This window comes from Takifugu flavidus, chromosome 15 (genome assembly GCF_003711565.1).
Source record: "Takifugu flavidus isolate HTHZ2018 chromosome 15, ASM371156v2, whole genome shotgun sequence".
NCBI lineage: Eukaryota > Metazoa > Chordata > Actinopteri > Tetraodontiformes > Tetraodontidae > Takifugu > Takifugu flavidus.
In genome coordinates, this window is record NC_079534.1 from 9,328,260 (window position 1) to 9,353,925 (window position 25,666).

At 41.5% G+C, this 25,666-nt stretch overlaps 1 protein-coding gene across 9 annotated transcripts in view; it reads right to left on the bottom strand.

Moving 5' to 3' along the window:
- The window catches only part of LOC130539354 (kin of IRRE-like protein 1), an 82,495-nt gene that overhangs the window by 19,933 nt on the left and 36,896 nt on the right, over positions 1-25,666 (bottom strand). For all 9 annotated transcript variants that reach the window (XM_057057667.1, XM_057057666.1, XM_057057663.1 and 6 more), the window contains 7 exons: positions 18,269-18,426; positions 14,641-14,791; positions 13,387-13,492; positions 11,681-11,829; positions 2,806-2,933; positions 1,306-1,432; positions 698-798 (listed from right to left, as the gene is read on the bottom strand). In XM_057057667.1, the coding sequence (XP_056913647.1) occupies positions 698-798; positions 1,306-1,432; positions 2,806-2,933; positions 11,681-11,829; positions 13,387-13,492; positions 14,641-14,791; positions 18,269-18,426 (920 nt within the window). The remainder of the gene's footprint in view (positions 1-697; positions 799-1,305; positions 1,433-2,805; positions 2,934-11,680; positions 11,830-13,386; positions 13,493-14,640; positions 14,792-18,268; positions 18,427-25,666) is intronic.

Genomic DNA, 25,666 nt, shown 5'->3' on the forward strand with positions numbered 1-25,666 from the left:
AATCCATCAAGGTCCTGATCTTCTGTATCCAAAATGAATGAAATAAATCTGAAATGGCTTTTGCGAAAGCCAGCAAGCCAAAAATCATTTACAATTTTTGCAACTCGGTGCACACATATAATGCACTGCATTATAAGGCGCCCTATTCATTCTGGAGAAAATTTAAGACTTTTAAGTGTGCCTTTTAGTTGTGAAAATTTACTTTTAGAGTCTGTGTGTGTGTGTGTGTGTGTGTATCCAGCGTATATTAATTTTTGTAATTGCTCTTTACTCTTCCATCTGTGGTCAGTCACAGTTGAGATAATCATATTTTGGTGATTAGGTGGATATGAGAATTCATTAATACAATACTCTTTTCCATTTCTGGGTTTCTGTATTACAAATATCTTATACACTCAATCTAAACTTTGAATAAAACTATTTTATATGTTTCGGGCATCTGCTGTAATTCAACATTCCAGAATAGCTATCTCAACTTGCAATTCTCATAAAACAATACAACAGCAATTTCTTTTGAGGCACACTTCAGCCTCAAATATGAGGTACAGCAGATGGAGAACAATGCCACTTGTGAGGGAAAAAACATCCATATTATTTTCAGGGTACACAACAAAATCATCCTGTTCATGATTCTGTTTGAAACAGAAGAAAAGGTTGTCCGCCTGCAATAGATAATAGCCTCAAAAGCTGGACTTACAATCTTATCAGGTGATGGGCTACTTGCAATGAAACATTTGATCTCTCCCCTCTCTCCTCTGACAGCATATTGAACAGGATCACTCGAGATGATGGGAGGACCTGACATACACACAAATCAATGTGGTGACCAAACAAAATCCCAAACATCTGAATCTGAACTATAATATGCAGCAGACAATACAAACACATTCTTATAATTTATATAAAATGTATGTACATACATTTTTATCTTTTAATAAATATATTCAGGTGAACAGACACATTAGCTTCATTGACACAATCTGAACAAAGACTACACTATGTATCCATCAGTTCCAATAAGCATAATTTTGTCTTATTAACTTTAAATATAATATGTGACCATTTGTAAGATTTTCATTCATACATATTTATTTCCATTTTTTCCTGTTCTTTTGCAAACATTTTTTTGTTTTACTGTCACTCGGACACTGGCATGTATGCTGAAAAAAATAGCTGATCACTCTGAGTCAATCTTGAAATGGACAGGATGGATATAAATGTGGTCTCCATATATTATTCCTGTTTACCATGTCTACCTTTAACCATCATTGTTGGAAAATTCCAAGAATGAGGACAGTAACTGACCATTCACAGTCAGTGTAACCTCAGTCTCTCCCACTCCAATCCTGGGAACGATGGCCTTGCACACATATTGGCCTGCATCAACTTGGCTCACAGACTTTAGATATAGTTGGTTGTTGTTACTGAGCACCTGCAGAAAATGCATAAGTAAACAATATAAATCACAACAATAAAGATGTTAGATCAGCATGCACTGTATAGGGACTACGCTGAGAAGTGGAGGACTCTTGTTTCAAGCCCCAGTTGTTGTCAAAATTTGGAAGGTGGGCTGGTAGAAGGAAAGGTGCCAGGGGCCAGAACACCTTCAGAGTGCTGCCAAGGTACCCTTGAGCAATGTACTGAACCCCCAAATGCTTAGATAAGGGCCCCAGCAACCCTCCCCTTGACCCAGCAAGGGAAGCAGTGGTCAAGAAAAAAATAATAAAAATGATTTGCAGACATGTTGATGCAGGTACTGAAAAGGGGATGGAGCTTACATTTAAATCATAATGTATGACTTGGCACCCTCTACTAACTTTTTCCACCTTGAATATCAAAAAACAATTATGTTTCTAGAATACAGTTCTGATGGTCACTTTAGTTTTTAAAACAGGCACTGTATTTCTATATGTCAATGCAAATCAGAAGGTAAAACAGAAAGTAAAAACAATAATGTATTGTGGTCTCAACATTATTGTTGAGATTGTGGTGTGTACAGTATGTAACACCATGGAGAAATCCCATCACAAAATGCATTTTTCAACAACTGTATCAAGTACATCCAGTCCACGCATATACTGTTGCAGATACATTTAAAACATCTAAAAAAAACACTTTTTTTTAAAGCCTTGACCAGGCTACACGCTACCAAAAATGGTTTTATAACATAGTAAAAATATTATACAGTAGAAAAATAATTGAATGTATATGTTATTTGTGTGGTTGTCCATTAACTATTATCTATGCTGCCATAGGCCGACACTGCCAGAGAACAGAAAGGTGCTGTTAACACATTTTCTTGTGCATTCTTTTGTGCTTTTATCCCCTTTCCTCTGTCTTTCTCTATATCCATCTAAAGTTGCTGACCTCATAGCTGTGCATTGACCTAGCAACCTCTGACTCCACTGACACTCTCAACTTGTGTATTGATAGCTTATTTTAATTAATGTATTTACAGGACTGTTCTCTCCCCTCTCTGTCTGTCCTCCCTCCTTCTCCTCCTTCACTGCCAGCAGGCCATCAGCAGGAGGGTTCCCCATATGAGCCTTCTCCTGCCTAAGGTTTCTTCCTATTAAAGGGGAGCTTTTCCATGCCACTATTGCTGTTAAGGGGGTCAGGCCCTGAGTTTCTGTAAAGCCCCTAGAGACAGTTTGATTGTAATAGATGCTATATAAATAAACATGAATTGAATTGTTAATCTAGCAGTGACAGTTAAATGCAGTCCCGTTTCAGTTCTCCTATACATACAAATATTTAACCTCAGTAAAATATTGTTGTAATGTTGAACTACTGTTTTGTTCTCACCATGTTAGAGCCTTTCTTGGTCCAGGTGAGAGTGAGAGGGGGATTTCCAGACCATTTGCAGTTCAGAGTGACATCAGAATCCACATCTACTGTAACTGGCCTTGGCTCCACTACCAGTATTGGGCCAACTGAAAAGCAAATAAAGATAAAAGGAAGACATGAGAAACATCATAGATGGAGAAAACTGTAGTCTAACATTAAAATAAATAAATAATACATAAAACAAATAAATAAAACAAAGCATCACATCTTCATTAAAAGGTAGATGAAACTTTTCTGTACTGGAAAATATTAGTGATACAAACCCTGTGAGTTTCTGTTTTATAGAAAATAAAACATCAAAATCATACCTATTTTTTAAAACTATTTATTAGATTAATTAAATACCTAATTTAATAACAATTTGGTAAGCATTTATGTAAATTACTGTTCTCCATCATCCACGTTGAAGGGAAATCTTGGTTTAAAAGAATTCAACTGGATTTGAGTGTGTTCTTCAAAAATGTTTCACCTCTTCTATAAGAGGCTTCTTCAATTATTTTTTAACTGGTTGGAATCCTAGAGTGTTTGGGGTACTGTGTTTGTTTACTGAATGCTGTCAGTTGATGGTGGTTGCTGGATCCTGGTTGATGGTGGTGTTTTGCATTATAAATGTCCATTATTCACACGTTTAATAAATTGTCAACAGTGACTACTAATGAGAGCATTCACTAAACATATTATTTTGAAACTTATTATTTGGACAAATAACCCTGTTAAATTAAGTCTCTTCAAATTTAAAATAATGGAGCCTGAACATAATCTTTCCCTAGGAGATTCTCCAATCCTATCCATCAGTGCAAGCGCAAAGTACAATGGATTGACCAAATAGCCCATACCAGTTTTACGGTCAGTGCCAGAGGGACCATCAGAAAAGCTATACATTTGTATTCTATATTTCAACAATTGTATTCTATATTTCAACAATTTTGGACTCTAATGGCAGATATTTCATAGTAGCAGGAAAAGTTTATCATACAAATATTGAGTTAGAAAATGTGTCTGATCCCAATAGTTCTTCTCAAACATTTTCCTCAAAAACCCTCCATAATTAGGCTCCCATCATCTACTGATTTCCTAAGATTTTAATCATGCCTTTATAGATCTAAATCTACAATTCCAAAATCTGCAGTAACATTCAAGTCTTTTACAAAAACATTTAAGCTGTCAGATCCTTGTAGATGCGGCAAACTTATTGCTAAACAGTAAATTCTTTCCCCCAGTTGTTTAGCCTATTTTGCACTAGATAATAGACATATTTCTTTTTTTTTAAAAAGATTGATGAAAGCATTTTGAGTTCAAATTTACATTTTAGACATTCAGTATATGTTTTTGTTCAAAGCGACTTACAGTGAGAAACACAAATAAGCCACCATGCAATCATGCATATGTGAATAAAATACTACATGATAGCCTTAAACTACCATATACAAGTGCAACTACAGTACCAACTAACAATGACTGAAGAGCGATATAAACAAAACAAAGAGAGAGAGGAGGTAAGAAGAAACAGGAGAAGAAAGATATAGACTGACGCTCATGTGTGGCGTGGTAGCATGGGATTGTTCAAGTAGGAGGCAGCAGAGGGCTGATATGATCCTGCTTTGGTTGGTTGAAGACCATCTGATGCAACTTCACTACATGCACCCATTAGAAGGGCATTGAAGAAGGTCACCATGGCTTAAACTAGCAGCTGGGTGACATATGAGGTTAGGAATGACCTGATATTTCTCATGTTGAATAGAGCAAAATAGCACAACTGGGAGAGTGAACCTACATGATCAGTTCGATGTCAATGATGTGATGAATGTATTGGTTGGCTGGAAAGCCAGCTCGGTTTGAGCAAAGTTAAGTCATTGTGATGAGTCTGAGAGACAGTTTGAGATCTTGTCTAAAATTGATGGTTCATCTGATAGTTCATAAGATAGTTCATCTGATGGTTCATCACGACCTGATAGCGGATCATCACTTTGATCTATTTTGTCTTACTGAGACCTGGCTTCAGGAGGAGGAGGAGTATGTTAGCTTCCGGGTACGGGAGGCTGACTCCATCGCTACTTTTAAGATTAGTCTCAAAACCTACCTCTTTGAAAAAGCTTATTGTTACTAATTCAGTAGTTCCAGTTACTATCATAGACAGACAAATTATCATACTTAGGGGGTCGTCTAATCGTTAGGTCACATCTCAGTTATGCTGTTATAGGCCATCTGACGACTCTGCTGCTGCTGCTGTCGGCCTCATCACTGATGGGGACGATACGGAGTACAGGGAACTTATTCAGGGCTTTGTGGACTGGAGCCTGCGGAACAACCTCCAGATCAACGCTGGCAAAACCAAGGAGCTGGTGGTGGATTTCCGCAGGCGTAACAACCCCCCGCCTGCACCAGTGAACATCCTGGGAACGGATGTTGACGTGGTGGAGTCCTACAAGTACCTGGGTGTTCACCTAAACAATAACCTGGACTGGACACACAACACAGACGCCCTGGTCAAGAAGGGCAACAGCAGACTGTTCCTGCTCAGGAGGCTGAGGTCTTTTGGAGTGCAGGGACCCCTCCTGAGGACTTTCTATGACTCTGTGGTGGGATCAGCCATCTTCTTCGGGATAGTCTGCTGGTCCAGTAGCATCACAGACAGGGACAGGAAGAGGATGGACAGACTGGTGAGAAGGGCCAGCTCTGTCCTGGGATGTCCCCTGGACTCAGTGGAGGTGGTGGGAAATGGGAGGATGATGGCTAAGCTGTCATCCATGTTGAACAACACGTCCCACCCCCTACAGGACACCCTGACAGCACTGGGCAGCTCCTTCAGTGAGCGGCTGCTCCACCCTCGCTGTGTGAAGGAGAGGTATCGTAGATCTTTCCTGCCGGCTGCTGTCAGACTGCACAATAAACAGAACAACCGCTAACACAATCTGAATATTATATATTCTGATATGTATATTGTATTCACCCTCTGTACTATGTACAGGTACACAGAGGCCGAGTATCCATTTATCTGGATTATTGTAAATATCCACCCTCTTTGTATATTCCATTTGATTCTATCTTATTTTTTCCCCTGAGTGCTCTTGTTGCTGTTGTTGCACTGTAAATTTCCCCGTGTGGGACAATAAAGGATCTGAATCTGAATCAAGGCTGCCGGGGTCCGGAAACATGATCACCTGACAGGCCTCTGTCACTCCACTGGGTCATGGTTTCCTCTCCTTTCCTCTCCTTTCCTCTCGTCATCAAGCAGACTAGTTATGCTGATTCTTGTGTAGTTTTTCTGCTTCTCCCCCCCCCTATTTATTTACAGGTATCACTGCCATCGGAGCTGCATAATGACCGCCGGCCCCGCTGAAGTGATTGTGCATCATATTTTTTGTGTGTGTTTCTGTGCTCTGTGTCTCTCCTCTCCTCTCCTCTCCTCTCCTCTCCTCTCCTCTCCTCTCCTCTCCTCTCCTCCTCCTCTCCTCTCCTCTCCTCTCCCCCTCCTTCTCCTCTCCTCTCCTCTTCTTTCCTCTCCTCTTTCCCCTCCTCCTCCTTCTCCTCTCCTCTACCTCCCCTTCACTCTACTTCTCCTCTCCTCTACCCCTCTCCTCTCCTACCTATCCTATCCTCTACCTGTCCTCCCTCTTCTCCTCTCTCTTTACCCAGCCGGCCATCAGCAGGAGGGTCCCCCTACATGAGCCTGGTCCTGCTCAAGGTTTCTTCCTGTTAAAAGGGAGTTTTTCCTTGCCACTGTTGCTTGTCTGGGGTCAGGCCCTGGGATTCTGGAAAGCGCCTTGAAACAATTTTGATTGTATAAGACGCTATATAAATAAAGATTGATTTGATTTGATTTGATTTAAATGAATCTACTCCTCCTACCCATCTTAATTATCATATTCCTCGTGTTACTGGTCGAGGAGGAGGAGTGGCAGCAATCTATCACTCCAAGTTATTAATTAATCCTAGACCAAAATATGGCTCCAGTTCATTTGAAAGCCTGACTCTTGGCATCACCCATCTGAACTGGAAGGCAGAAAAGCCACTTCTGTTTATAGTTGTATATCGGCCCCCTGCTGGGCCACATTCAGAGTTCCTGTCTGAGTTCTCTGATTTCTTATCTGACTTGGTCCTTAGAACGGACAAAGTCAGTGTTCCCTCAGAACCCACTACTGTCAGACCATTCTTTGATCACTTTCACATTTATGATTAAGGATTCTTCTATCCTCAGAACAAAGTCTTACTATAGCAGATGTCTTTCAGATAATGCTGTAGCTAAGTTTAAGGAAGTGATCCCTGTACTAATCCCAGGACCACCAGTTTATAAAAAGACCCTCCGTAAGGCTAGAACAGCTTCTTTTTTTTTTTTCTTTAATTGAGGAAAATAAGAGCAACCCCAGGTTTCTTTTCAGCACTGTGGGCAAATTAACTAAGAGTCACAGTGTTTTAGATCCACGTATCCCTTCTTCCCTTAGTGGTGAAGACTTCATGAGCTTCTTCACTGATAAAGTACTAGCTATCAGTGAGAAAGCTAACCAGGCCATCCCAACAACTGGACCATCACCAGATGTGCTGACTGTGGGAACATACAGGTTCTCCAACGAGCCCTTAAACTCCTTCACTCCTATATATTTTTCTGAGGCGTCTTCGCTAATTCAGAAATCCAAGTTCACCACGTGTTTTTTAGGATGTTTTACCATTGATAGGCAGTTCTATCCTGGATCAGATCAATTGTTCTTTAGTGACAGGTTATGTACCCCGGTCTTACAAAGTGGCAGTGATTAAACCGTTGCTTAAAAAACCATCACTGGATCCTGATGTGTTAGCAAACTATAGGCCGATATCCAACCTTCCTTTTATCTGTAAAATTCTTGAGAAGGTTGTGGTGACTCAGTTACTGGAGCACCTGCAGAGGAACAACCTGTTTGAGATGTTTCAGTGAGGCTTTAGAGCTCATCACAGAAACAGCACTTATTAAAGTTACTAATGATCTCATAAATCTTCTTATAGCTTCAGATCATGGACTGGATCTACTCTATGCCGGTTCTGCTGGACCTCAGTACTGCTTTTGAGACAGTTGATCACAGCATCCTGTTACAGAGACTGGAACATGTGATTGGGATTAAAGGGACAGTACTAGACTGGTTTAGATCATATCTTTCTGATAGATACCAGTTTGCTCATGTCCATGGTGTTCCCTCCTCATACAGTAGGGTTAGCCATGGAGTTCCTCAAGGTTCTGTACTTGGACCAATTCTTTTCACCTTGTACATGCTTCCCTTAGGAAATATTATTCGCAGCATGGAAAAAAATTTCATTGTTATGCTGATGACACTCAGCTATATTTATCCATGAAACTAGATGAGACAGAGCAGTTAGTGAAGCTTCAGACCTGTCTTATAAACATAAAGACTTGGATGTCTTAAAATTTCCTTCTCCTTAACTCTGAAAAAACTGAGGTCATGGTGTTTGGTGCTAAACCTCTCAGGGATAGATTAGATCACATGATCACTCTAGATGATATCTCATTAACATCTAGTCTCTCTGTGAGGAATCTAGGAGTAACTTTTGACCAAAATTTCTCCTTCAACTCACTCATTAAATTAGTCTCTAGAAGTGCCTTTTTTCACTTGAGGAACATCACAAAGATCAGGAAGCTGCTGACGCGGCATGATGCTGAAAAGTTAGTCCATGCATTTGTTACTTCCAGGCTGGACTACTGTAACTCTTTATTATCAGGGTGTCCAAACAACTTTTTAAGAAGCCTCCAGTTGATCCAAAATGCTGCAGCCAGAGTTCTGACAGGTATTGACAAAAGAGATCACATAACTCCTGTCCTGGCGTCTCTTCATTGGCTACCCGTTAAATTTAGAATAATTTTTAAAATTCTTCTTCTGACCTACAAGGTCCTCAGAGGCCTAGCTCCATCCTGCCTGGAGGAGCTAGTGATGGCTTATCATCCCAATAGACCACTTCGCTCTCAGACTGCTGGTCTACTTGTGGTCCCCAGAGTCTCTAGGGGTAGAATAGGGGTCCATGCATTTAGCTACCAGGCCCCCCTGCTGTGGAACCAGCTCTCTGTCCAGGTATGGGAGGCTGACTCCATCTGTACTTTTAAGATTAAACTTAAAACCTACCTTATTATCACTAATTCTTTAGTTTCAGTTATTATCCGAGACAGACAAATTATCAAACTTAGAGTCGTCTACTTATTAGGTTAACATCTTAGTTATGTTGCTATTGGCCGAGGCTACCGGGGTCCAGAAACATGATCACCTGACAGGCCTCTGTCACCCCATTGGTTCATGCTTTCCTCTCCTCTCCTCTCCTCTCCTCTCCTCTCCTCTCCTTTCCTTTCCTTTCCTTTCCTTTCCTTCCTTTCCTCTCCTCTTTATTTTTATTTTTTTAATACAAAATAAGATGAAAAATAAATAAACAACTTAAGAATAAATAAGAAAAGAAATCACTCAATCACTAATAATAATAGAAAAAATAGAAATTGTCTGTGCTCATCACCCACCTTTCTCTTCACTGCAGGCTTTGAAAAAGACATGTTTGGGGCTGTGTAATATATATAATTCCACTTGGTGCCATTAAGGTTTCTGTTTCAGTGTTTAGCTGACGCACCCCCCCCACACACACACACACACACTCACACACCACGGGCGTAGGTTTATCTCGGGATGATGGTAGGGATATATCACAATCAATGTTTGGGGAATACAAAATAGTCCCTGCCAATATTTACCATTTTATTTTAATATAGCGAAAATCTACATTTAGTAATATAAATATTTCAATATACTACGCATGTGGTAGCATTAATTAAAACTATTTTAAATTACTTCACGTTTTGTTTATGAGAGGTTCCGACTCCGAGATGTATTCAGAGCTATGATGACCCACCCATGCACCGCTACTTCACTAGCTGCGACAGAGTGATGGACATTTAGTGGTGCCGCCAGTAAGGTGGCCTCACCCACGCAAAAGCAGAGATCCATCATAGTCCCTACCAACACACACACATGCATCAACACTAAAATGTCACAATTGCACAAGCTGCTGATTTGTAAAATATGCTGTGAAGCGACATTTATACAAGACAAAGTTCCATGTTTCGAAAAAGCTCTGAAAAGTGCCTCCTCTCCACATGCAAAGTGTCTTCTCTTCACCATGGAACGCCCCCTCTCTTCGAGGACCAATTCGGCTCCGTGTCTCAGACGCCACAAAGGCTGTGATTGGTCCTTGAAGAGAGGAGGCATAATGTCACGAGTTCGCAACAAGCCCGGTTGATGTCTTGCCCCCAAGAGCCATATACCTCACTGTGATTGGTGGGTTTGTTCAGCTCCGCACACAACAGTGTAAAGTGCCATTCGTATCAAACTCGCTGGCCGCACTAACATTAAACTTTCATATTAAGGTGGGGGCCACAAACTATCGTTGCAGAGGCCGCAGTTGGCACACGAGCCGCGAGCTTGAGAACACTGATCTACAGGTATCTCCACCTTCATAGCTGTATGCTGACCTACTGACCTCCGACCCCGCTGACCCACTCAACTCGACTCTATTTTAATTAAAATAATTTCTATGTTGTACCTATTCTCTCCTCTACGTGTCCTTCCCCTTCTCCTCTCTCTCTACCCAGCTGGCCATCAGCAGGAGGGTCACCCTATATAAGCCTGGTCCTGCTCAAGGTTTCTTCCTGTTAAAGGGGAATTTTTCCTTGCCACTGTTGCTTGTTGGGGGTCAGGCCCTGGGATTCTGTAAATCGCCTAGAAACAATTTTGATTGTAACAGACGCTATCTAAATAATGATTGATCGATCGATTGATTGATTGATTGAAAGTAATGGGCTAACGGAGCACGTGAACCAGGCGATGGAGACAGCTCTAGGATGCATGGTGTTGAAGAATTCCTCCTCCTGGTCGGAGCAGCTGTCGTGGATTAAATATGACCAGAATTCTCTCATCATTTCTACCATCAGCTTGTCAACAGGAGCCCTGTGTATGCAGTGATGTGGCTTCTCTGCTCTCGCCATCGTGGACATGAGAAACAGTTACTACTGGGCCCCAGACCGGTTCATCAGGTGCCCACAGCTGATAAAGGATGTCTGCTGCCTGCATGGTGACCAGCCTGCTCTGTCATTTTTCTGGGCCTGGGGAAAGCCCCCTGTTGGGTCTGCTTCTTCGCCAGTGGAGGACTCTGTTGTGGAGGTCTTGCCTGATTCGTCACAATTGTTTCAACCAACGGAGGTGGGCTTCTGTGTCTTGTAGGAGTTCTAGTTGCCCCCTACCGTGGTCCCCCTTTCTCCCACCCTGGACCTGCATTTGGGACATCGAGGACCTTGAAGGTGGCGTCCTGTTACTGCCTGCTCTTCTGCTCTACTGCTGTGGTGAAAATTTCCACTCACTCTGCCACCTCTCTCCTCCACACCACCTGATTAGCCTTTACCATTTTCCCCAACCTCTTACACATCCTGGAAAGAAGGCACTGCAGTTTGGTCATATGTTGCCAGATTACTTATTCCTTCATGCTTGACTTTCCAGCACATCCTTTTGTACAGATTTATTAATTTCAACCCTGCCTGCCTCAGACCTTCCCTCCTCATCTCAGCCCTGGTAAACACAACAGCATTCAGTCCCCGACTAAGTTTTGCTTATGTGTGTTTGGACCTACGCCTTCCTGTGGCTGTGTGGTGTTTCTGCCTTCCATCTTGCAGGCCCTTTGTGATTAATTATAGTGCTGTTGCCTGCAAGACAACCATTAAAGTTCCTTATAAACTGCTTCCTAGTTGGTGTGCTGCTTTTGAGTCCTGCCACACCACCATTAAATCCAAGTCAGTTTAGCTGTCTTCGACTCTACTCACAGTGCACATCCACCAGGATGCTGACGTTGGTGCTTCCCACAGCGTTGAACACTTGACATGATACTGGTTCAGTGAAGAAGGAGTGATCTGCTGTGGTGACCATTACTCTTTCTCTGGCCCCCTCTAGTATAATGCCACCTTTTGCCCACCTAAAAAATGAAACAGATTTCAACCATTCATAAACTAATAAATCTATAATATTATCTTTGTCAGGCAGTGTTAGTTTTATTTTGTTTTTTTTTAAGTCTGACTAAGTGCCTAGCAGCACCACTAAGGGACCCTGTGGTAGAGTAAACCTACCTAGGGTTCAAAACTGCTCAAGCTAAAAGTCAGTGTTTGTCTATAACTATTACCACTTAAGTACAATTACCATTCAAGATCACTTCCAGATACAAGTCAGTTATTTATTATTAAAACATTACTTTTAACAATCACTGGCAGCTGCTGGGGTTTCAAAAAGAGGAAACATTTACAATACCGGTATATATAATTCTAATAATTTATTACAATCATAAAATACAGAATTCTTTCCTATGTTCCCTCTCAAGAAAAGTTATGCTGCTTAAACGGCCCATTGTGTTTCAGGTACAAGACTTATTATTGTCAGCCATAATGTGTAAAAAATAGCTGCTTGTCAAAATATCAATGAATTAACTAAAGCAACTTAATTAAACTTGGAACCACATTAAACAAAAATGAGATCGCTGTGTTAAACTGTAGGAAATAAATATGATTTTTTTTTTAATGTACAATAGTTTAGACTGGAAATGGGATATCTTGCCAAGCAAATATCAATAAAAAGGCTGCAGTTTGTCTAATGCCTTCTGAGCCTTAATGCAGCGACCAAACACAGTATTTGTGTCAAAGTGTTACTCTACTGCTTTATCAAACTGTTGTTTCAACATTCGTTATACCACTGCTCTGTTGCTCTTTTTGTACCTTTTCGCTCAGTTCCATTTGGCTTACTTCCCCACTGCCTTTTTTCTGTGATCTACATTGCACAAGTACCAATTAGGTTTAATGGTGTGGGTGAAAGTTTTTTGGCTTGATTGATTTGTGTTCTTTTTTCTGTAGCTTGACTTTATTTTTTCTTCTAACTTCCTCTACATCCAGTAGTAGTAGTTATTATTATAGCCTAGTAGGTATTATTTGTTAACCTTTGAAATGGTTTTGTGGTTTTTGTTGTTTTAGTTTGTTGACTGCCATCTAAATTGTTTGTTTCATCTTTTAGATACTGGAGACCAGTGGTGCTGTTGCCATGGTGGTGATATCTTTGCAGTGTATCATACATGCTGGGTGGTTTTGGTTGATTTCCTTAATTTGAGTGGATCCTCCCCCACTTAGTACAAGCACTTGTCCACTTGGCTCCAGCCCATTGTTTGAATTTTCCTTTTTTTAAATTTATGTGAATGTCCTTTGAATTTTGAAAGATCATTTGGGTTAAATTTGTGTTTCGAACCACGTTTCATGCCATTTAATGAGTAGGCTTCCCTGTGTGCTTCATATATTGAATTTATTCCCTTTGTGAGATTCTCAGGGTGGTATTTTTGTTTGTTTTTTCTGGTGGAACTAAACAATTTGTTTTCAACCTTTATAATCACCACATATATGTTTGATCATTTATAATTTATAATCAATCACTTAATCATCATAATCAGTGCACCTTACATAGACATAGACATATAAGATACAAATGTTAGCCAGACCTGTAGCCCATGATTGGTGGGTTGGCGGTGGCCTGACAAGTGAAGGTGACTCTCTCACCCTCCAATACAGAGCGAGGTTCAATGGACAGGGTCACCACTGGAGAGTCTACAAGGGTAAATATAGAGAGAGAGAGGGAGAGATAGATATAGATATATAGATAGATATAGCTATATAGATATATAAATAAAAGTAAATGACCAGCTGATCTGTCACATGACCCTTTCTCCTGATTAGGGCACATACTTAATCCTCCCCCTTTTTTTAATCTGGTCATTCTTGATGCTGCTCTGCCTTCTGGCTATTTTGCTACTGTATGCTATTCTCTCTATACTATTCTGCTACTCAATGCTTTGGAGCTCTAAATGTGGTTCAACTAAGTAAAAACAAAACAAAAATATAACATTTGCTTTACTAGCATCTGTGCCACTCTGCTCAAGATTGCATCAACATCTTTGATACCATTGCTGCTAAGGGCTTAGCTAACATCTCCACTAAGGGCAAGTCGTGTTGGGTGCTGCCAACAGGTAAATAACTTCAGGTCAGATAAAAGTACAAAAATCTGATGGCTAACTGGGAGCTTCCAAACTGTTCACATTTCCGCTGGCATCGCCGCTAATTGCTTTGGTAAAGTCTTCTAAATGGCTCGGCTAGCTTCTCCGCTGATGGCAAGGCTGGCGTTTCTGTTACCTGCTCAGCTGGCATTTCTGTTACTTGCTCAGCTGGTGTTTCCACTAAAGGTATAGGTAGAGTTTCCATTACTTGTCCATCTGTCTGGCCTTTCCACTACCAGCACGGCTAGAGTCTCTGTTAACATGTTTTCTTATAATCGCAAATTAAATTTTTAAAACAGCCAAACTGAAGGCTCAATTTATTGCTAATACTGCAGCACATGCAAGTATTTAATCCCCCTGTAGCACTTTTATTCGCTGCTCTTTGTTCAGTTGCCCTGGCTAATTGCTGCTATAAAGTTTAGAATCTAAACTATTACACTGCTCAGTGCTTCAGAGCACAATCCCATCACCACCCCAGGATCAATTTGTGGACTCTTTTTGACCCTACATGCAGGGGTTTGATATTCTTTCCCTGTAATGTCTCGGCAGCCTATTATCAGGGAGTGAATACACCAAGAAAGAGTCTAACGCCAAACCTACTTCTATTTTGTTACATTGATGCTCCTTCTATGGCAAATAATAGTGTGCAATAACGTGTTTGATTTAATTCAGAGTTGTCTAACTGAAATAAAGGTAACATACGGTGAACATTGAGGGTGACAGTGGCCCATTTTCCCATTGGCACTGCTGGGTTTCTGGCCACACAGGAAAAGTTACGGCCACTGTCGGTGTCAGATGGTGTAATGGGCAGATAGCTCCTCGTCGTCACTCTCTTCCTGTCTTGTAGCACTTCCTAATTTTGTATTTTGTAAGAGATTTGAAAAGTGGAAAAAAGATCATCAATTATTGACGAAAAAAGCAAATTTTTTACTGCATAAGAAGAACTTACTGACAGGGTACATAAAAACAAATGGGAAAAAAAATATGCAGGATTAGCAAAAACTGGTCTACTTCAAATACATTTAAATACATTTTAAACTCTATTCATTAAAGATACCTTCATTGCTAGCATTTTCTAAAAATGTTGAAAAATCATCAAGATAAGTGTCTTCGGGAAAACATTGGACCCCAGATGGACTGAACAGCAGCTCAGCAACTACCTGCTTGGTCACACACACACACGCACACACACACACACACACACACACACATATATATACGTATATTTTTAAAAAAAATCTCTTCCTCGCCCTCCTGGGCGGTGCCTACTTCCTTCAGACTCGGTCCTCTACCAGAGACCTGGGAGTCTGAGGGTTCTGCGCAGGATCTTAGCTGTTCCTAGGACTGCACTCTTCTGGACAGAGATCTCTGATGTGGCTCCTGGTACCTGTTGGAGCCATCTACTAGGCTTGGGTGTTACTGCCCCTAGTGTCCCAATCACTACTGGGACCACTGTTGCTTTCATGCCACACATTCTCTCTATATTCTCCTTCAGCCCTTGGTACTTCTCCAGCTTCTCGTGTTCCTTCTTCCTGATGTTGCTATCACTTGGGATCGCTACATCTATCACCACAACTGTCTTCTGGTGTTTATCCACCACCACTACGTCAGGCTAGTTGGCCACCACCATCTTGTCAGTCTGGATCTGGAAGTCCCACAGGATCTTGGCCTGCTTGTTCTCCAGGACTTTTGGGGGTGTCTCCCACCTGGACCCTGGGACCTCCAGTCCATACTTAGTGCACTATGCCAGCCACCTGGTTATGCCGCTCCATGTATGCCTTGCCTGCTAACATCTTGCACCCTGCTGTGATGTGCTGGACTGTCTCAGGGGCTTCTCCACACAGTCTGCACCTGGGGTCTTGTCTGGTATGGTAGACCCTGGCCTATATTGCTCTGGTGCTCAGGGCCTGTTCTTGTGCAGCCATGAGTGGTGCCTCTGTGCTGTCTTTCAGTCCGGCCTTTGCCGGCCACTGGTATGTTTTCTCGAAATCAGCCATTTCCTCAATTTGTCGGTGGTGCATTCCACGCAGGGGCTTGTCCTTCCATGATAGCCCCTCAGGTTCCTCCTCCTTGGTGGGCTTTTGTTGCCTGAGGCATTCACTCAGCAGTGGTTCAGTGGGGGCCATCTTCTTGATGTACTATCGGAGGCTTGTTGTTTCCTCCTGGACAGTAGTTCGGACACTTACTAGTCCTCGGCCCCCTTCCTTTCGATTTGTGTACAGCCTCAGAACACTGGACTTAGGGTGAAACCCTCCGTGCATGGTGAGGAGCTTCCTTGTTTTGATGTCAGTGGCTTGTATCTCTTCCAGTGGCCAGGGTATTATGCCAGCAGGGTATCTGACTGACTTATTGGCAGGGCGTAGGTGTTTATGGCCTGGATCTTATGCTTACCATTCAGCTGACTTTTCAGGACCTGCCTTAACCTCTGTGGGTATTTAGCTTTGGCTGACCTCCTAGCTACCTCCTCATGGTTACCATTTGCCTATGGGATCCCCAGGTATTTGTAACTGTCCTGCACGTCTGTGATGTTCCCTTCAGGTAGTTCAATCCCATCAGTTGCAATCACCTTGCCTCTTCTAGATACCATCCGCCTACATTTATCTAGCCCGAATGACATCCTGATGTCTTTGCTGTAGATCGTTCTTGGCATACAGCTTGATGTCATCCATGTAGAGGAGGTGGCTGACGGTTGTTTCACTTCGGAACTGGTACCCATAGCCACTCTTCGTGATGATCTGGCTAAGGGGGTTTAGGTCTATGCAGAACAGCAGGGGGGACAGGGCATCTCCTTGATATATGCCACATCTGATGCTTACCCGTGCAATTGATGTTATACAGCTTTAGGCACTCTAGTATCCATGTGTGTGGCACTGAGTCATAGGCTTTCTTGTAATCAATCCAGGCAGTGCACAGGTTGGTGTGCTGCGTCCTACAGTCCTGGGCAATTGCCCTGTCGACTAGTAGCTGGTGCTTGGCACCTCTGATGTTGTTCCCTATGCCTTTCTGTGCTCTGCTCATGTATTTATCCATGTGCCCGCTCATCTTAGCCGCTATGATGCCTGATAGGAGCTTCCATGTGGTGCTGTGGTGCAGGCTATGGGCTGGTAGTTGGACGGTATTGTGCCCTTCTGGGGGTTCTTCATTATGAGGACTGTCCGGCCCTGGGTTAGCCACTCTGGGTGGTTCCCTGATGTTAGCAGCTGATTCATTTGTGCTGCCAGGCGTTCATGGAATGCAGTCAGCTTCTTAAGCCAGTAGGCATGGATCTTATCGGGCCCTGGTGCTGTCCAGCTCTTCATTTTGGACACTCTTGTTTGGATGTCTGCTAAGGTGATGACTACTGGGTCTTGTTCTGGGAGTTGGCTGTGCTCAGTCTGTAGTTCTTGCAGCCATTGGGCAGTAGTGTTGTGCGTTGCCTCTTTCTCCCAGATACTCTTCCAGTATTGTTCCGTCTCAGCCCTGGAGAGGGTCTGTTGTCATATTGTTGCCCTGCCATTGAGAGTAGTCCTTTGCCGGGTTGGTGGAGAACACCCTGTTTATCCTCCTTTCCTCTACTTCTCTTGTGTACCTCTTTAGTTGGGTAGCCAGGGCTGTGAGCCTTTGCTTAGCAGTCTCCAGTGCCTCAGGTATGGACAGTTTGTTATACTTGGGCTGCTCCGTCCTTGGATTCACGTCTCTACTCAGCTCTGTTAGGAGGCTGACTTCTCTCCATGTCGCCATGATTTTTGCCTCCAGCCTTCTCCTCCATGGGGCCATTTGCTCCTTATGGCTATTCATGCGCTTCCTCTTATAGCCAAGCATCTGTAGGATTATCGTTGCTGCTGCATACATCAGCTGATTGGTCTCAGTGATGGTAGTGGTAAGGATGGTTGACAGTGCCACCTGGTTATGCCGCTCCATATATACATACACACACACATATACATAAATACATGCAAATGTTTGTAGATGTGTGTTCGTGTGTGTTTGAATGTGTGTATAGATATATGCTATAGCATTATACACTGTATGTACCATATATACTGCAAGACAAATGCTTAGAATTTTTTTAAATCAGTTTATGCATCCAATGGAAAATTGGATCTGCGGAGCAACTAGTGGCTATAAAATGCTCATGTTTTGTAAATTTGTGTCTGAAAAGCATTGAATTGGAAGGTTACAGAGAAAGAAGTATAAAATATACCTGATGATTGTGTGTAAGTGCCCTACTTAAATGTACATAAAGTGAATGTACATACATCAGGTACATTATGTGTACACGTGAAAGTGTGAGCTTATTTTCATCTGCAGGTACTGATATAAACTGGGTTTAGTCATGTATATGGATCACCGTAGAATGGTAGGCACCCTCCACAGGCACTCTGTCCTTGGTCCACTGGATATGAGCTGCAGGCTTTGCCCCCCGGGTCACACAGGTCAGATTGTAAGGAGCTCCAGCCATCAACAGGAGCTCAGGAGATCCGTCAACTACAGGGTCTTCAGGAGGGACTGGAGTAGACATGCATGCACACAGTGTCGTCAAATGCTTATTCACAGATTTTCAGATGAACATTCATCTCTTACCAGAAACCTGATTTTAATCTGATGACATCACATTTGATAAATTTACATTTAAAGTCACACAAGACTGTTCTTCATATTCTTCTACCTTTAAGTTCTAAGTTTTTCCCATTTTGGGAAGCATCAACTTTTTGTGAGGTTCATTGCAGGAGGAATTGTCTGTTTCAAATGGAACCGGAACTAATAACATGGAAGTTTCTCAGTTCCACCACTGGGAAGATCCAGTGGGGTTGGATGGTTTGCGATTTGATTGGCAAATACAGAAGAGTACTTGGGAGGACCAGAACAATGCAGCAGAAGCTGACTCTTTGGAGATAGAATATGCCCATTATCATTTAAATGTAAAGAAGTGAGAGGACATAATGACTGCTTCGCTGTGTTAAAATATTATTGGTAAAACTTTAATTGTTTTTCTACATAAACAGCAGTTTAGAGTATCTGGCCTTCTTTTAGTCTGAAATGAGTCCTGTATGGGGTTCCAGAAGGGGACTCTGGTTCTGCCGGGGGACTTCATTACAACATGTGCAATGTTTGAACATGCAGAGTAGGGTGAATAGAGGAAGGTTGTGTTTTTGTGACCTCTTTGCTTGCTGTTAATAAACAGTATGATCAAGCATAAGGATGCTAATAAGTGTACATTTTACCAGAGCACACTAGCACCATAATGATTGGTCATAACCCAAAAAGAAAATGAGAGATAGAACTGGTTAAATTATATTTATCAGGGGGTTGGCTAGCATCTTCCTTAGAAATAGAGACAGAAGCTCATTCGTTTGCAACAGACTAGAGTAAAGCTGCTGTAGTTGGTGGTTCAGACATCTGTGTTAAGGTTTGGGTTTTTACAGGACCCGAAATCAGGCAAAACGCAGTGATAAAAAGTGCAAAAACTAGTCTTTAATTAATCAAACTTGCAGTCCTCCTGGACCGCAAGGAAGCACTCGTCCAGTCTTTCGGGGCACACGAAAATCTCCAGAGCTCAAGGTGGCTTTGTCGGGTCAAGTACAAATATAGTGGTTATTAAACAGTCGAACATGGATTATTACCCATTTGTATGTCTTTATATGCCTTACAAAAGTTGTTCATAAACATTTTACTGTCACGTGGTGTGTACTTTTCACTCCCAGCTTCTTAGTCCTTGCACTTGCCACAACAAAAAATCAGATCATGAGACTAGCGTTGTTTGATGAATTTGTGAGCAAATTCTCCCTGCATAATCCAAACAATTGGGACTATTGTCAGGACTGGCAGTAGGGAGAAACAATTTTTTCACAATAGTGTATAGCTGACTGATTTTAGCCACTCGGGAACTCACTGTGTGAGTGTAGTATCTGAAGCCTGTGTATCTGTTCTCTGGAGGCCTTTACTTCTGTAAGGCCACAACTTGTTTCTCAGCCAGCCTGGTGCCATATTAGGATAGGTTCCATATGTGTCCCGTGACGTCTGCCTTTCTTTAAGCTCGTAATGGAAGTCTTGTTTTTTCTAAGAGGAGTTGCTAAGAGGTGATGCTGGGTCCCATAGGCTCCTGGTTGTTCTCTAGATGAGGATCTGTATCGTGAGGCCTTTCTCCTATTCCCATTTTTGGTACTAACTGAACTCTATGCCATTTGTTTTTCTATATTGTGTTATGAGGTCATCAGAGAAGAATGTGTTTACTTGACTGTATAAGAAGGGGGCTATCGAAGTAAGCACTTTGGAGATCTTCACCATTTGGACCACGAAACCTCCCTCGGGCAAGCTGCAGCGTCTGATAGATACATGACTGTTCCCTCCAATAAACATCTCTTATAACCAAGTCTGTGTCTGAGAAGATTCCTTCCTCATCAACACCTCTCGACTACCACCAGAAGAAATTTACCACATGAGTTTTGTAGCCCCCTCTTATCAATAGTATTGGTCACCCATATGTAAGTTGTACTAGAAGAAAGCCCTCTCAATTGTTGTCAAAAACAAAAACTGATGGCATATTTTGTTTCTGAATGTTTGCTCAAAGGTTTCACTGAGTTCTGAGACAATATTGTTGCACATATACAGTATATTGCAGATGACCTAATGCACCCATCATGCCTTGTGCCTACTACCGTAGCCTTTAGGTGCAGTGTTATCATTTGGTGTTGCTCCATTTGATCAGGTGTAACTTCAGCAACAATATGTTTCTAAAGAATGAGGTCAGCTTACTAGCTATATATACTGAATGACCTGTGATATTGGGTGCAAAGACTTGCCTGGATTATATTTCTAAAATTTAGCATACACTCATATCCAGAAAAGTCTGAACGCACAAAATAATTCATATGTGTGAAACTGTGCATACTCCTGAATCCTAGTATATTTATACGTTTGGATCCCAATCAGCATGGAATTGAATAAACACATAGGAATACTATTCTCCTCTTTGACCAGGCCCTCAAATAAATATATAAATTAGTATAAACAGGGCCTGTGGGTGGGATTCCACCTTCCAATTGTGGCTGAAGCTCAGCACACAGTTCCATGAGTACTGTCCTTGGGAACATGAAGTGGCTAATGAGCCAGTTGTCAGAGCCAGTGTGGAAAAGTGGGTACGCAACATTTTTGTGCATGAGGATTTTCTCTTCCCTGATAGTTTTAGGAAAGAGTTGTTTATGGAGTATTAGATGTCATTTTCACACATGAATTAGCAACCACAGAGTACAGACATTAACCCCATTGAGAATCTTTAGGATGCACTTTTTGCAGGTGTCTGTCTCTCCCATCATCAATACAAGATTTTGGTAAAAATTATTGCCACACTGCACAGAATTGAATCTTGAAACATTGCAGAAGCTTAAAACAAGCTCAAAACAATGACACAGCAAATATGTGTCATAATCAAAGCTAAAGTTGGTCCAACCATATATTAGAATGTGTGACCTCTCTTTTGGTGGTGACTTTTTGTTTGGCAGACATGTAACACACTGTGGCTGAGTAGATCCACCAGTATTAAAAGTGTAAACCCTAAAGTAGGTTGCTTTACTGTTTGAAGCTATGTGATTTCTCACTTCTGAATGCTTTCCATATGACATTTAATCACCGTATAAAATAGCAAGACTTTCCACAAGCCAACCACTGTTTAAGCCAGGCATGGGCAAACTACGGCCCGGGGGCCACACGCCGGGCCGTTTTAAACGTTTTAATCCGGCCCGCCAAACTTGAAAAATTAAATGAATAAACCTTGTTAATGTTATATTTTCACTGCAATTCTGGTGTTTTCCCACTAGAAAAAAGACAGTCAGGAGGAGAGTGATGGTGATATCCTGAAGAATAACAGAACTTTCAGTGCTTTAAAATAGAAATGGTTATTAATTTTTTTTTAAAAGGCATATTTTATTCATTTGATTTTAAGTGTTTTAAGACTCATTCCAAAGTCAGATATTTGGTTGTAATGCTTCTCTTCATTTTCATTTGAAATTAAAGCACATGTTTTCTCCATATCCCAAGATGTGTATTTTTCTCCAATGAGTGAGGTTACCAAAGCACTCCATCCATCCATCTGCTCCTGGTCCGGCCCCTTTGTCAAATGTTAGAACCCATTGTGGCCCACGAATCAAAATGTTTGCCCACCCCTGGTTTAAGCCAATCACTGCTACCAAACAGCTCCAAAGTAGACATGGAAGTTGAAGTCCCGCCTTCTGTGTTGTCCATATCAGTTACAATTTTGACTGGTGAAATCAGTCCATGGCCCACTAAAATGCAATCGCAACCCTATAAATGCAACTAGTGGTGTCAATCATTCAACAGGAGTCCCATGCTTCTCTTTTGGCAACACAATATTTTTTCTTGAATGCAGAAGCCTTTATATATATTTTTGGCATACTTGTGGCTATATTTCTATTTCCTGTATACTTCAGTTTTAAAAAGTAAACAAGGTCTTTCACATATCTTTCATCTAAATCAATCTGCATGCGCCACTTCAGGAGTCACACTATGTCTTGTTTTCATAGTTTACAGTATGACCACCAGCTGTCCCTCCAAACTTTTTTCCACATGAGCAGAAATACCATTTCTGTTTTTAGCATGAGCTGTGGCCAATCGAAATTTCTATCTATCATCACATTAGTTTGACAACTTGAGAAAGTGGCCAAAGATGTTTCAAGAAAAAGATGTGAGAATTACCAATTCAGGCCTGCAATTTATTGTCATTTACTTTGAATTTCTTTGTTCTCCCAGAATGTGTAACAGCCGTGAGTCTGAGAAATTGTTCAAGTTAGAAGAATTTTTATGCGAGTTTGCATCTTAAAGTTGTGAGTTCAGATTAGTCAAATAAACAAATTTTTATGACCATGAATTCTTCACTGTGACCATGAATTCAATTTTGTGGAAAGTGTTGAAATGACAGGGGCAAGTGATTGTACCACAATTCCTCCAACCGGGCATGCTCATGATGAAACGGGCACGCTCATGATGAAAAATGGCTAATAACAGTAGACCGGGTGGAGCTGCCAGCTATGGTGACGCATCACGTAAAGTCAATAATGACTATAACCAATATCTAATATTCTTTTTAAATTAAAACATTTTAAAAAATATACAGCTTTGGACTTACAGATAAACTAATGACATGCTGGTAACTCTAAGTAAGCCTTAACATTAGAAGTTGGCTTGTGCACATTAATTAGCAATGACATGCAAAATATGAAATAATTAATTTGGGATGTAATGTTGATCAAAACATGACTTCGATTTATAAATTATCTTTAGCATAAAAAGCTGTCCCTGGGATAAGTCCATTCTCTTTTCCTCTTTGACCTTTTTAAGTACAACACACAAATGTCTGTGGAGGAAAGGATTGGCAAAGTAATTTGTGTATATTGTATTTATGTGAGGCATCTTATCAATTTAAAAAAAAAAAAAAAAAAATTCCAATCCAAACTTTGTGTTAATCTTGTCATTAAGAAAAAGCAGTCCACAGCAACAACGTTAATCCAGATGGCTTTACTCCAGGATGCATCATCGAGTAGGTGACTGGACAATGATGCAAACCTGTTCTGTCAAGCATGAGCATGACATTGACTCCCTGATTCACCTCACTAGGATCTAGAGCATTAGACATCGAGATGGCATTCAAACTAGATAAATACAGTGGGACCTCTACTTACGAAATTAATTGGTTCCGGAAGTTGTTTCGTAACCTGAAAATTACGTAAATAGAGACGCGTTTTCCATGTAAATGCCCTAATCCGTTCCAATTATTTTATAAATCATAAAAATGCATCAAAACATGTAACAAATACATGTTACAATTAGATTACCACACAATAAATGTAGGAATTCAGTGCAAGGCTTCTCCAGGAACAAAATGAACTTTATTACAGGCTAATCTTACATTAGCCGTCATTACTAGCAACGAACGTTAACACTTGTGGTAACACCGCCATCTAATGGACAAACATTCGAACACCCACAATAAATCCCGGTTACAGTTACAACAATAAATATGAAGAGAGCTGTACATAATGTAAAAAACAAAGAATAAAGTAAAGAATAAAAATCATGTTTACTTTTTAGCTGCTATCATTGTCACCTTTTGCCTTCTATGGTTCGAGTTCTCTCTCAACAGTGGTTTTTGAATGACATTTCTTAAAGAACTGATCCAAGGACTTTTGCTTTTGTTGGCTTTTGAGAATCCTTCGAAAATGTGAAAGGCAAACATCATCATAATGAGCAATAGCTCGACTCGTGAACACTTTTTCTGGGTGATTCTTTTTGACAAATTCTGAAACTTCATGGAATTTTCCTAAAATGTCTTTTATTCAGGCTGATGGAACAATGGCTGCCTCCTCCTCGTCCTCTCCGAACTCCTCCTGCACTGCCGTGTGTTGCATTGCTTCCAACTCCTTCAGCTCCGCCATCGAAAGCTCCTCCTTGTGCTCCTGAATCAACTCGTTGATGTTCTCGTCATTCACCTCAAGACCCATGCCATATCAAAGCGAAATTATTTCGTCAACCTCAGGCTCAACTTTACCCTCCACCTTGAACCCCTCAACATCTCGTGGGGCAACAACATTCATCACTTTCCTGGGGTCCATAATGAATAAAAGTTAAACGAAGAGTGTGTGTCCAAACAACTCTTTAAGAAGCCTCCAGGTGATCCAAAATGCTGCAGCCAGAGTTCTGACAGGTATTGACAAAAGAGATCACATAACTCCTGTACTGGCATCTCTTCATTGGCTGCCCGTTAAATTTAGAATCATTTTTAAAACCCTTCTTTTGACCTACAAGGTCCTCAGAGGCCTAGCTCATTTAGCTGCATTTAGCTGTCAGGCCTCCTTGCTATGGAACCATCTCCCTGTCCAGGTACGGGAGGCTGACACCAGCTCTACTTTTAAGATTAGGCTTAAAACCCACCTCTTTGAAAAAGCTTATCGTTACTAATTCTGTAGTTCCAGTTACTATCATAGACAGACAAATTATCATACTTAAGTGGTCGTCTAATCATTAGGTTAACATCTTAGCTATGCTGCTATAGGCCAAGGCTGCCGGGGTCCAGAAACATGATCACCTGACAGGCCTCTGTCACCCCACTGGTTTCCTCTCCTCTCCTCTTCTCTCCTCTCCTCTCCATCAAGTAGACTAGTGATGCTATTTCCTGTGTAGTTTTTCTGCTTCTCCCCCTCCTTCTGTATTCATTTACAGGTATTGCTGCCTTCAGAGCTGCATAATGACCTCCAACCCCGCTGACCCACTCAACCGGCAGCTTATTCAATATAATGTATTTTTGTATGTATTTCTATGCCTCTCCTCTCCTCTCCTCCTCCCTGTCCTCCCCCTTCTCCTCTCTCTCTACCTAGCCGGCCATCAGCAGGAGGGTCCCCCTAAATGAGTCTGGTCCTGCTCAAGGTTTCTTGCTGTTAAAGGGGAGTTTTTCCTTGCCACTGTTGCTTGTCTGGGGTTAGGCCCTGGGATTCTGGAAAGTGCCTTGAAACAATTTTGATTGTAAAAGACGCTATATAAATAAAGATTGATTTGATTTGAGATCAGAGCTCTCTGTCCAGAACAGCACAGTCCTAGGAACAGCTAAGATCCTGTGCAGAACCCTCAGATCCCAGGCCTCTGGACGAGAACCCAAATTAAAGAAAGGAGAGGCAGTCAGAATCGGCGTACTGGTTCCAGCAAGAGCCTACTTTTTTTGGGGGACCAAGTTGGAGCTTTC